The 13782-nt window shown below is 44.7% G+C and overlaps 1 protein-coding gene across 2 annotated transcripts in view; it reads left to right on the top strand.

The window, feature by feature from the left end:
- The window catches only part of ass1 (argininosuccinate synthase 1), a 155335-nt gene that overhangs the window by 88154 nt on the left and 53399 nt on the right, over window positions 1-13782 (top strand). For both annotated transcript variants that reach the window (XM_078550059.1, XM_078550058.1), the window contains exon 11: window positions 3162-3226. In XM_078550059.1, coding sequence (XP_078406185.1) covers window positions 3162-3226 — 65 coding nt within the window. The remainder of the gene's footprint in view (window positions 1-3161; window positions 3227-13782) is intronic.

The raw sequence follows: 13782 nt of genomic DNA, 5'->3' as shown, positions 1-13782 counted from the left end.
CAGATATCTATTTTATTTTATTTCGCCACGGAGATTTCATCCCACCCTGGATCGAGGTTTGAGCAAAAATTTGAAGGCCGCCTGGGAGAATGGTCCATCCGCCAACCGTAAGCGTGGACGGGCCATGTAAAATCGCTATGAATTGCATTGTTGATGGGCTTAATCGCTCATTTAATTGTTGGCGGGCACGCTTCCGACTGCCGCATGTCCCCGCTGAGCAAAACATCACACGAGTGCGCAGTGACATCGGGACACTCCCCTGACATCATCTCGTGCTACTTCACGTCCATTCGGATCGGGCACGTGCCTGCCCGCGGGGCGTATAATTCTGGCCAGAGAGTAATAAAGATTTAGAACTCTCTTTCCTCCCCAAGCTGAGCCAATTGATAAAAGACGGAGATCAATAGATTTTTGTTAGGCAAGGGTTTCAGGGGATACAAAGCAAAAGTGAGTAAAGGGAATTGAGAAGCCGGTTACCTATGATCTATTTGATAGTAGAATAGTCTCGAGGGTTGAATGGCTTACTGCTGTTCCTCATATGCTCCAGTTGATTTCTGTATTGCTGGCCGAGAAAAGAGTGAAAATCAGCCAAAGTTTCTGCCCTTAATTATTTTCTTGCTGGAAAGGCCATGGGCTGAATTTTCATCTTTGGGTTGGTCCCAACTCCACATGTCATTGCCGTGAAATGCACACTGCAATTTTCGAATAAAAAGCCAATTAATTGCCAGAGGGCAGGTAGCCATTGCGCCTTGGATCCAAAGGCAACAAGATGCCAGCAAACTCGAAGGCTACTCTGCCTGCCTTCAGTCCTGCCCTGTCAGACTTTGAAAATCAAGCCCATAGGTTTGGGTGGTAGGATCAAACTGACATGGTCAGTGTTCACTGTCTAGGCTTACATAACCATTTGGACAAATACCATTAAGAGGACAGGATCCAAAGAAAACTAGCCCGCCATAAATAACTGAATTTGAGTGGAGAAGAGGCATGCAGAAAAGTTAAAAAGGGAAGCAGGAAGTATTCAGTATTTATTATAAAGAATAACTGTCCATGGGCACACGTTCCTCCTTGCTCCTCTGAGGTTTCCATGGATGGAATTTTATGGCCCCATCGTGGCGGGGGCGGGGCCGTAAAACTCCGCCCCATGAGTGTATGCGCTAGAGTATTTCCTGAATAGTTTTGTTGGAGCTATTAACTTTTTGTTTCTTTCTTCTTTGTACTTTTTTCCTCTGAAACTTTTCCCCTTCCTTAGCAAGGAAATTACAGCACAGAAAAGGCCATTTGACTTAACAGGTCTCTGGTTATGATTCACAAGAGCCTTCTGCTATCTTACTTAATCACACCTGTCCCCATATCCTTCCATTCCGTTGTTCCTTAACTAGCTTTGTTTTCAATGCCTCTGTACTATTTGCTTCAACCACTTCCTTGTGGCAGTGAGTTCCACGTCCTGGGTGAAGTAACCCAAGGATTTGCTCTCAGGTGAACTTTCACGGCCATCAGCTGCCTTCTGCCATCTCACCCAAGTGGCCATCCTGCAAGATTGGGTCTGGCTGCTGTGTACCAGTAGACAGATCTGCTGTGGGATCTAACCACGCCCAACACACAAGTGCAATTCCAGCAAGGCACACTAGATAACAGAAAAAGGGATGAAATAGCATTGTACAATATTGATAAAACCTATAATTGTGTTTGTATGAAATTCCTTTGTTTGTTTTATTATAAAGTTATTAGCTCTTTTTGGGATTAAAATAGAAAAATGTCACCTAGATGTGTTTAACATATTCATTACTAGTATCGCGTAATAATATTAAAATGGATAGAAACTCCCGACCATTGCTGTCACAAAACCAGCTCTAGGCCCTCTAATTGCTTTAAGTACAATGCCTAAGTGATAATGATAAAACATCATAATGTAAGGAATCCAGAAAAGGATGAATTTAAGTAGCTCGACATTTGTGAAGTTGATAAATTTAAGTGTTCACTACTAGATGATCTCTGTATTCGTGGTATGTTGAATTTTATTTTAAAGGTTATCCACTTTTTAGCTCCAAATCATGAATGTAAAGGATTGATCTTTAATGAATATTTATTAATATATATGTTAAAATATAATTTGAAATTCAGACAGTGTCCATTTGAAACTGATGTGATTTTAATGTCGTCTCGGTCTTTTGAAGGATGAAAGGCCTGGGAAAAGGTTTATGCAGTGTTAAATAAAACAAGCATCAACTGAGTTTTGTTTAGATATTAGTTTATTGTTTTGTTTTGTTCGTTAAAGAATGCGTGACACAGCAATTATGTGTTGTATTGGGACAAAATAGTACAATGATATAAAACTTTGCTTTATCCCCTTTTAAACTGGTATTTAAAAGATTGAGCGAAATGACTTCACACGCACATTGAGGCTTGTATGAATACAGCTGTGATGTTAAAAAGGTTTATTTTTTTTTTAAAAATCTTGTCTCCTGGTTACTGTCACTTTTAATTGTCAACTTCCTCGGTCACTATTCTTCCTCAAAAGCCACTTTAAGTGCTGTGTGCTTGCAAGATGAAAGCAGGATTTGCATTGCAATGAGTTTTTATGTGATGCTGAATAGACATGTATAAATGAGATTGGATTTACTGTATTTTTTCCCTCGCGGGCCTACTGTGATGGTCCTGAGTGCCTGCCTATAGCAGACTGGACTGTGAGAATTTTGCATGGATTTTTGTCTGTGTAACCTGAATGTGGCAGCCTTGGAGGTCTTCTTCCGGATTTAATCAGCTGCTGCTCATACCGCACAGCTCCAACAGCATGCTGTCGACCTGGAGAATTGCCTCTTTGTGCACCGCTCGACGTCTCCCTTCAAAGTGTGTGAAAAGATCAGTCTCATTTTATTCTAATCTGACTTCACTCCCATTCAGGACCCGACAAAGTGCCAGGCTGTGTGCCTTGGAATTGTGCAGCCATCCTAAAAAATTTTGACATCCTTTAATGAGGCAGAATGTTCATTGTGTGAGTTTATCTCGCTGTCTCTCAGTTGACTGGCCCTTTTTAACCTCAACCATATTAATGTCTACATCACTTGAGCCAATTACTTAATGCCCTGTTGTACCTTTATGGGGGTGATTCACCCGCCTGAAAAGGAAATTGAACTATACCATTCGTCTTCTGTCTTTTTCAGGGGTAAGCATGGGGTTGGACGGATAGACATCGTGGAGAATCGCTTCATTGGCATGAAATCACGCGGTAAGGGACTCCTGATGTGTTTTATCTAATGTTTTTAAATCCATTCTGATACTATATTGTCCAGAGTAGTCAAGTATCTGCATCAGTGTTGTCCGATAATGTGACAGGCTATTTCTGCCTGCAACTTTTAGAGATTGATTAATCGGTCTTCAAATGGTTCCATATCTACCTGCAGCCATATATTTACAGGAAAAACATGTCTGAGTAACCCATACAAAATCCAATGTAATAAAAAAATTTGGTTTCCTCTTTCCTCAAAAGTGTTTCCAGAATGATATTTTTTTTAAAATCCACCAAAAGTTTAAGACCTGGATCTTTTAGCAATCAGATTATATTCTTGCACTTTTACAATGATTGCGTACAGGAAAATTATCTTGACATTAAAGGAAATACCATACCAAACTATGCTATACAGATAAAGCCTGATTTAGCATCTATTCTATACTTTGTTTACATTGTATACTTTGCCTCCACACGGTCCCCACCAAACCCTGTAAGGTTTTGAATGATTTGTTGTTAGACCATGTGAACAATTTGAGTATGGATTAATTCACTTGCTTGCTTTAAACTGAGTTCCGGTGAGGGTGGATTAAAGCATATTTAAAGAGCTCCACAATCAATGACAGTATGTATATTTGGAGTGCCAGATGGAATAGTGAAATAGAGGGTCACATTTGTGGTTCTCCACATGTTGAATTACTAATCTCAGCTGTGCAGTCTGGAATGATGCCAAGTGGTAGCCACCCACTTCCCAACTGGATAGGCAAGCCAAGCTGTGCCACTCGTGCATTCTAGCGACTAAATTCAGAACTGCATTGGTGTCAGCCTGCAAGCAGGCAGACTGCCCAAACAGCTAACCATGGCTTGAGGGAACCAAAGAAAGGTAGGGTTTACAAAATAACTACATTTTTTTTTAAAAAGCCCTGTAATTCTCCCCTCATATCCTTTCCACTTGAAGGTTGATTTCCTGGAGTACAGTACCACAGATGGTGATCATTCTTCATTGTTGCGTCCATGTAGTCATTCTTCAGTTGCGATACTTGATGGTCAGTACCAGCTGGTTAACTGACAAGTGGAGCCATCATACGCAAACCTAACCCTCCTTTGCTCAATGTTCATATATATGCACTTCCAGCAGAGGTCACTGGTCTGCAATAAACAACAGCAACCCAGGCTGATTATTTTCTCCCTCCCTACCCTGCACCCCAAAACTCAGGACCCTTGAAGCCAGTTGTACCTACTGTGGGATAGAATATGGGCTTTTTGATCTATACAGCTGAGTTACTCCACTGGATAAACCTGCATACTCATTGTGGGAATTCCAGCCATGATGATTAAGGAAAGTAAATCCAGTTTCGGACAATAGATCAGGCTACAACCAAATAACAACTGTTTCTGACCAGAAGTCTATTTAGTAGGAGCAGTTATCAATTGGATGTAAATTAAACTTTGGTGAGGAATCTGCCTTCATCAGAAATTTGATAAATAACATAATGGAACTCCTTCCCAATCAAGGAATTCTTGTCGTCAAAGTATAAGGGGAATGTTAGTACTTGGAAGGTGCATGAATAGCCACCTAAAATTGGAGAGCCCACATTAGATAGCTTACAGTGAATATTTTCCATTGTCTACTGATGCAAAACAATCTTTAGGAATGGGAAAGAGACAATCATTTTCTGCTGATTTTTCTGACCTGGGTGAACCGGGGATCGATGATCCACCTGCCAAGCTATTAAAAAGTACAGGCAATTATTGACTTTAGGGCGTGCATAAGAGGAGCTAGCCTGTTAATGACCTGGATGTGTAATTTAACTTGTAATCTTGAAGGAACAAGCCAGGTTACACACCAGTCCATTTTAGGAGCAAAATAACACTGTGTGCATTATATAGTTTAATCATTTGATTTTTCTCAAATTAACATTTCCTCAGACTTATTGTGAACAATGACACAGAAAATCCATCAGTTTCTAAAATTAAGCAACTTATTTTTAAAATTAAGGAGTAATATGAAGATGTGATTAATAGTTATGTTAAGATGTAACCATCTCACACAACCTTTTTGTTTGGTTTTCACTTCAGTTTGTTCATTGTAAAATTCTATTATATTCAATCAGGGGAGATGGTGACGTAGTGGTGATGTCGCTAGATTAGTAATCCAGAGGCTCAGACTAATTCTCGGGGGTGGAGGGGCATGGGTTCAAATCCCTTCATGGCAACTGGTGGAATTTAAATTCGATTAATACAATCTGGAATTGGAAGCTCATATCAGTAATGGTGACCCTGAAACCATTGTCGATTGTTGTAAAAATCCATCTGGTTCACTCAAGCTCCATAGGGGGAGGAAACCTGCCATCCTTACCTAGCCTGCATGTGACTCCAGACTCTCAGCAATGTGGTTGACTCTTAACTGCCCTCTGAAATGGCCTAGCAAGCCAATCAATTCAAGGGCAGTTAGGAATGGGCAACAAATGTTGGCCTTGCCAATGATGCCCACATCTCATGAAAGAATAATTTAAAAATCTCAAAGCAACGGAAATGCCTCTTATCACAGTATACTGCCACTAACAGACCATTGGGTTTTGTGGTATAACAGATAATAATGGGCCTGATTTTCATTAACAAGGTGGAAAGCTCGAGTCAGGAAATTTCCCCACTCGGCAGATCCATCTCCCTATAAACGGTCCCAAGTCAGATTGGGGAATTGAGTCAGGCCTGTCAACCCTGGAAGCAGTTTGGACGCGGCCATGGAGGCAGGCCTTATTAAGGTATTTGTAGTCTTAGGTGGTTCAACAGTAACTTCTAGAAACTATATACATAGGTACGGTAAAGTCCAAGCTAGGAGCTGTCTCCATCCTTGCTTCTACACACGGTTCTGTTCAACATTACATTGACACCTAGGTGTGGATCGTGTGTTCTCTTACATCACTGTATGGGCAGTACTGTACTCAGTCCCACATTTACTCTTTATGTGCCAGACCCTGATAATACTCCTCCCCCAAAGTCTGTATCCAACATATTTACAAGTTATCCCAGTTTGCCTGCCTGTGTATTCACATCATTGCTACTACCCCCATCACCCCTCAAGTCTCTTAATTCATAGGCTCAGTTGGTCTGGAGGCCTTATAATCCTTTCTTATCTTGTTCTCACCAGTATTGGAGGAGTGGTAGGCTGTGTCACTGCAAGTAAACTTTGTTGAATCGGAGGTTGTTGGCATCTGGGTGTCTTTTCATCCTCTTTTTCTGTTCTTTGGCATTGAATCGCTCTTTGTCAATTCCCCAAATAGGTGATAGATGGCGGTTGTTTTTCTCACTCTTTGTGGGGCGGATGAACCCTGGGCTCATTTCTGTTAGTGTTTTCTTCTTTCCTTCCTTCGTGCAGCTTGCTGTGATGCATGCTGGGATGGAAGATGGCTCTTCCTGTTGTGACGGTGTGACTTGGTTTGCTGCCGTCAGTGGACGGCTGCTACTTGGTTCCAGCATCATTTGTGGCGCTGTCATGCCAGCTGAAGATTACGGCATCTGCTCTGTGGTCTCAGGGTTTATCTCTCCAACTGGTGTCGGAACTGGAGGCTGAGACTCTTCTTGTTGTTGGTTCAGTTCTTGACTGTCATACACTCAAGGTGTTGTGGTAACCATCTGAGTGGTTGGTTGGTCTGAACAATGAGGGGCTTCTGGCACTTGTACCGAAAGTGAACAAACCTGCTCTGCGAAGAGAGAAAGCAATTCAGAGCTGAAGTCCCAGTCGAGAGAATCTTTCTTTTTGGAACTTGCAGCTCTGTATAATTTACAACAGTGATTGTCTTGATATCGTCTGCCATTTTGAGGAGATTCGGGGCTACACAGGCATCTCTACTCAAGAGAGAAAAAGACTGGTTACAGATTTGTTTGCTGCCATATCTTAATGATTCCAGAATCATGCCTATGACCGGAAGTTGGATACCTCCGGGTCCATAAAGTGGTGGACGGAATCATCTGGTACCTTTGGCGGCGGGCGTCATGGTGGACAGAGGGGGGGGGGGCACAATTTGGCAGGAGGGGCAGAAATCATTTCATGCCAGCATGAAACCAGAGCAGGATGAAATGATGGTGTCTGCCATAACAGAATGTGAAACAGGTGTGAACCCGATTTGCATCCTGCTAATGGGATACAAAGTAAGGCCTGACCAGAATCGTCACCCCCCCCATATCCGATTTATCGTTAGGCCAGCGGGAAAACACGCCAGCCCCAGAACACGGCTGGACAAGCGAGACACGCAGAAGCCGGGACTCGCCTTTAGGGCCTTGCTCAGATTGCAGACATCCGAGGAACGGAAGATGCTGGAGACCTACAGCTAACAGACCCTGGAGAAACATGTGCATCGCATGCTGGGTGGATCCTCAGGAACATGGCTCCGCCGCGAAGCAGCTCTCTGAAGGAAGGAGGTCTCCGTTGATGCTTCGGGCCTGCTTCAGAACGTCATTGTCTTGGCCATGGCTGCTATGGATGATGGGCGAAGGGGTGAGAGAGGAAGGTCTATCTGTGAGTGGGAGAGGAATGTGTAGGCCTGAGTAGGAGAGGAAGGTATACCGGAGGAAGGGGTAAGGTTGCGATGGGGGCGTGCATTAAGTTGAGAGGTAGGGGAACAAAATTGTTGGGATGAAATTGTGAGGGGAGGAGGAGGAATTACTGGGGGAGGAGGGTGTAGCGGGGAGAATGTTGCAACTGAGGGGGTAGGTGTAAGGACGGAGAAAGGTATAAAGGAGGGAGTGCGTAGAGGGGATTGTGTACGGGGGACGTGGATGTAAGGGTGGAGGAGAGATTGGGGGGGGGGCTGATGTCCAGGTGAACATGCTAGGGAGTGGTCTGTAGAGTCAATGAGTGTCTCCTGGAGGGAACTGAGGGTGCGTATGGTAAGGAAGAAGTGGTGAGTGTGAGAGGGGGCAAAGGGAACCCGGTAGGGTGGGAGAGTGAGGGTGCATTGGTAACTGTAGAAGGGACGACGATGGTGGTTGCTGGGTCCTCTGAGTCAAACATGGACCCAGGAGGTGGTCGGGAGGTCAATATGGTTGGGGGTGGGATTCCTGGGCATCCTGCCACGACAAGAGTTCGGGTTAGTAGGTGACATGGGGAGATGGAAGGTGATGCTAATTTGGGGGATGCAGTGGGAGGACTGGCGAAGCCTGTAAATGAAGCTGAAAGACACTCCACATTATTCAGTGCAAGTGAAACATTTTCAAATTATAAAATGACAAAATGTGTTCACCCGTGCAACCACTTGTGATCAAAATTTCTTAACATTTCTAGGCCTACCACTTCTTCTAGGTGCTGCCCTGACATCCGCAGCAGGGGCACAGACAGCCTGTGCAATGGTTGGCTCTTTTGCCTCTGAAGACTTTAGTGTGCGTCCTTTGGAGAGCTGAGGCCTTGAGGGCACCGGCTCACTTTGGCTGTCCTCCTGTGGGCCAGCTGCTCCCTGTGCGGTGACGGAGGATGAGGTTGAGGAGGTCACAGGCAAAGGGGACTCGGAGGGAACGGAAAACCTCTGAGAATTCTGAGTGGATGACCAGGGGTGCCCAGCTGCCGCTCCTCCTCCCTGTGAGTGCCCTAGGCCCCCAGCCTGACTCCTTGAGTGGGAGGTGCACCTAGAGGGACATCGAGGTGCCCCTTTTCCCACTTGCGTTGCCACTGCAGGAACTCGCCCATGGCTACTGCAGTGGAGTGCAGGTCTGCGCGCACCTCCACATTCTGCTGGACCAAGTTCTCAATGGTGTTTGCCATCCTTTCCATGGAGACCGTCCATACGCGCACATATGGGCACCATTTCATCAGAGGGCAGGCGGACACTCTTCCAATTCGCATGCCGCTCTGTTGAGGGCTTCCAACAGCCCTGTGTGATGTTCCCCATCTTCTGCTGACTCTCCACAATGAGCTGGAAGGCTGACTCCAGAGGCTCGTCATCTGCCTCGGACCTCACAGATGTCTCTTCCCCAGAAATCCTCTGAGTGCTGGGAGCTCGGCTGAACCTGCCTACCTCCTGCTGCAGACACGTGTCCGTGCAGTGACCACCAGATTGTTGAAGTGTGTGTGTCTGCGCTGGTGGAGGTTGTGGGTAAGCGCTGTGATGGGTCTTCCAGGCTGCTTATTTCCAGACCTTCAATGGAGGTGGTGTCCTCTTGGCTGGATGTGAGGATGTGAATGGAGCTGAGGGACTGACTGGCTGAGGGTGTCAGTCGCTTGGCAGAGCTCCCTGGGAACCAACATAGAGATAACTAGTGCATGGCAGCAGAGTCAAAAGCAGGAGAGAGAGCTCTTGCAGTTGCGTTGAGAGAAAGATGATGTGGTGCAGGATCCTCATGTGGATGTTTGCCAACGACCTCACTGTCGCCATAAGCCCATGTCCTCACCAGTCAACACGATGGCACACTCCTTAAAGGGAGCGAGGGACCAAATGTGGGCCACTCCATCCCCAGTCTGGGACTTCTCCCTGTTATTGTGAGCCAGCTTCTCCTGCATGAAAACAAATGGAGAGAGTGTGAGCAGGAGGCACGGCACTGCGTGGAATGTTTGTTTGGTGAGTGGGGCCATGGACGGGATGAAGACGCAAATCTAGAGCATAGGAAGCTGATGGAGATGTGAGGGTGTGTGTGTGTGTGAGTTAGTAGTGTTATCCCTGGAGTTGTGAGATCCCTGTGGATGTGTGATGGGTTTGTGAGTGCGTGAGTTGAGAGTGATGAGGAGGTTGACTTACCCTGGCGGAAGGAATGAGAGCATTCATCCTCTTCATGCACTGAATGGCTGACCTCCTCTGTGCTCTGGTGGCATTGACCACCACTGCCACCACCTCCGAGTCCATATTGGTGACTCTGGTGGACCTTGTGCGGCCAGAGCAATGGTAGAGGCCATCGCAGCAGCCTTTCACTGCGCCAGTAGGTGCCCGAGAGAGGCGTCACTAAATTTGGGGGCTGCCATCTTCTTTGCTTTCAGGGCTATCTGTTGCCTGGAGCAGTCCTGGTTTGTAGACATGAAGTATGCTGCGCTCTGGTGCGCATTAAATACGGTGCCCAGGGTGAGGAAGCGCTAAGGTCATGGCATGGCGAGCAAATCCAAGCCTGCCATCTATTCGGGCATGTTTCCCATGAAGGCATTATTAATGAGGCGGGACTTGTTAGGAAGTGGACGATATGACCTCAAAAACCCGCCATTGCAACCAATGGGTAAAACAACAATTTTCACGCCCGCTACCGCACTTGGTACAAATCTGAGCCGATTCCTCCCGGTATGTCTGCTGTCCGTAACCACAGGTCTTTCAGCAATGGTTCTTTGTCCAATAGGACTGTAACACTGACTCCCATGTCCAATTTGAAGTTTATGAGATGGCCAAGAACCAAGATGCCCCCATTCCAGAACAAATATCCAGGATCTTTGGCTTCATCCAAGAAGCTTGGTTGTGTGTCCACTTGGTGTGCTGTCTCGAGCTTGTGAATCCTCTTGGGATCTTCTGTGCGTTTTGGTGTTTTGGCTTTTCACAGCTTCCCAAAGTGTCCTATTCAGTTACATTGAAAGCCTTGGGCTGAAATTGCAGGACATTGATCACGCCTGTGGGGGTGCTTTTCTTCACAGCGCTAGCATGGTCACTCTGCTAATCAGTTAGGGTATTGCTTCATTTGGCCTGGAGTGTCCCTGCTTCTGTGCTATTTCACTAGCTGGACAGTGGGGTTTACTTTGTATTATGGTTTGCTTTCTCCCCTCAGTATGGATTGGTGTTGCAAACGGATTTCAGATTGCCTGACAATCTGAATGACTTTCTCAAGGGTTAGACCTTCCTTCGCTTGAAGCATGTCTCAGAGTGCATCGTCCACCACTCCTACAACTATCCTATCCTTGATTAACTGAGGTTTCAGGTCACCATAATCACAGCCTTCAGCCATTCCGTACAGCTCATTAATGAAGTCGACAGGTTCCCCTGGCTGCTGGACACATTTTTTAAATTTAGCCCTTTCAAGGATTTTGTTACTTCCGAGCTTAGAATAAGCATCGAGTGACTTTAAAACTTCATCAGATTTTGCAGATGATTTGTTGATTCCTTGTCTAGCTATTATATTGTCAGTTATCGGACCTACCGAATAAAGCAGTGTGTTAACTTGTTTAGCTTCTGTCTTTTTATCCATACCTGAAGCAATCATGTATCTAAGGAATCTCTTTCTTCAAAGTCTCCAAGTTTGTGATTGATCTGGGCCTTGGATAAGTCCAAATTGATCTGGAAGAGTGGATTTCTAATCCATGGTTAAAAGTTTTAAATTACAGGTTCAGCTTTAAGAAGTTTCCAAAATTCATAATGAAGCCACCGTACATTTCTTCACAAAGGATTTTCCCGTGCTTACTGGTTTTGGTGGACTCCCACAGTAATTGCATTCATGATTGTTACGATCCATAGCTGAGGTTACCACTAGACAAGCCTGATCCAGGGTGGAACCCAGCTTGATAGATCCTAATTTTTATTTGTTTGTTTAGATACATGGAGAGGGGCTACTGAACAGAGTCACCAGAGTCAGCTACTGAGCTTTTAACAAAAGAATAAAACATTTATTAAAAAGAAAAGATGAACTATATTACAATACTCCTTCACCCACAACTATACCTTTACAGATATATACAGATTTGTAAAGATAACAAGTTAAAAGTTACAAAAGCTATCTTATACTCTAATGTTCACAGTAAGTACAGCCCATGTAAACCAATTGGCAACCTGTGGTCAGACACAACACCCTCTGAAACCAAGTGACAGATGCCACCCTGGATAGATGCTATGGATTTCTCCTCAGCTCCCCCCAGACGCTTGTTACACCGTGAGCCAACCAGTCTCACTGAATTCCATCTTTCACATGAGGGTTTCCAATCTCCACTTTCCAAGAACTCACCTTGGAATTTTTTTCCAAACTGACGCTTTCTCTTAAACTCGTTCACAAGGGTTCATCTCCAGGGTTTCAAACTCTCCTTCCCATATTCCTCTCCCCTGGGTCACCACATGCATGCAAGCTTTCTTCCACGCACTGTCTCTCACCAGCTCAGCTGTCAACAATACACCACTGCTTCACATGCCATAGCAAAGAGTTATAGACCTTCAGTTGGCTCTTTGGACCTTCTGACTTCTCACAAGCCTTTATATTGCTTTGACTCTGCCTCCTGCAGCTTGAAGCTTTAAGCTTGAAGCCTTTCTCTTCCCCTCACTCTTAACTTCACTTAACAGGACATTTTCCAGGTTCCTGTTCTTCCTTTGACTAGAAGGTCTGCTTGGGACTTTCTCCTGTTCCACTCCCCTGGATTCTTGGTGACTTTCTTCTTTAGTTTGGGACTGGCTGTCTGTCCCCTTTGCTCCAGTCTCTCCCTGGCAGCTACTTTCAACCAGCTTTAGCTTGGAACTGGCTAACTAAGCCTTCCAGGCTGCTTCTACCTAGCAGCTGTCTTCAAAACTGAACTCAAAAACTGCTGTTTCTAGTTCCTTGTGTGTGTGTGTGCCTGTGGAGGGACCTGCCTCTCTGGACTCTTATTGCTAGGCAACAGCTCAGTTTTTCTACTTTTGTGTTTGCTTAACTTCTCTTACAACCGTAAACACTCATTAGAAATGCAGGCACCTTTTAAAGTGAAACCAAAACTCAACTTGACCATTTCTTAACACAGAGGTATACAAATCAAACTTAAACATTAAAGCTAAAACTCATTCCCAACACCCACAAATACTAATATAACTTACTTAAACTATCTCTATTTCCTAACATGATTTATTAAATTTTTTTCAACAATGGCTGCCTGGATCGACTGATTAGAGTCTTCCCCATTTTAGCACAATATATTTGGGTCTTGGAAGCATCAAATCCCAGCTTTTGCTGGGTTTTTTAAGTTGCCTATACTGTAGCAATCAACTTTTAATTAAATATTTTTTCTTTGTTCAGAGCAAGCTTGGCTGCCATCTGTTCAGGCGCCAACTCAGGAATCGGTTTTCTTGGACAGTGATTTAAACGGCAATTTATGACCACTGCAGTATTTAACTTTTTTCAGGACTTGTGTTGTCCAGGAATTTTAAATTTTTAGCTCACCCCTGCTAGGTCTGCTGACTCTGCTCACTCTGGGTATTGAAGTTGGACTTCCACGGGATTCAGTGGAGTCTTCTGCTGCAGTGAGGAATTTGATTTCTGCCTTCAGCTTCCAAGCCTTTCTTTGGAGCTTTTCTCTGGTGATTTCTTTCTCTGACTTTGCTTCTTGAGCTTTTCTTCAGGTCAAAATGCGCTTTGATTTTTCCTTCAGTTTTCCATTTTTAATTTTCTTCAGTCTCTGCGAGGCTTTGAGTTGTTCCATTTGCTGCCATCATGATCAGTGGTCAGTAGGTCTTATTAAGGTATTCGTAGTCTTGGATAGTTCAACAGTAAATATTTATTAACTACTAGAAACTATATACGTAGGTACAGTAAAGGTCCAAGCTAGGAGCTGTCTATATGCTTGCTTCTACATGCGGTTCTGTCCAACAATACACTGACCCCCTCGGTGTGGGTCATGTGTTGCCTTACATCACTGTGTAGGT

This window comes from Cetorhinus maximus, chromosome 10 (genome assembly GCF_964194155.1).
Source record: "Cetorhinus maximus chromosome 10, sCetMax3.hap1.1, whole genome shotgun sequence".
Taxonomy (NCBI): domain Eukaryota; kingdom Metazoa; phylum Chordata; class Chondrichthyes; order Lamniformes; family Cetorhinidae; genus Cetorhinus; species Cetorhinus maximus.
The sequence above is the reverse complement of the archived record's forward strand: the minus strand, read 5'-3'. Positions and strand labels throughout refer to the sequence as shown.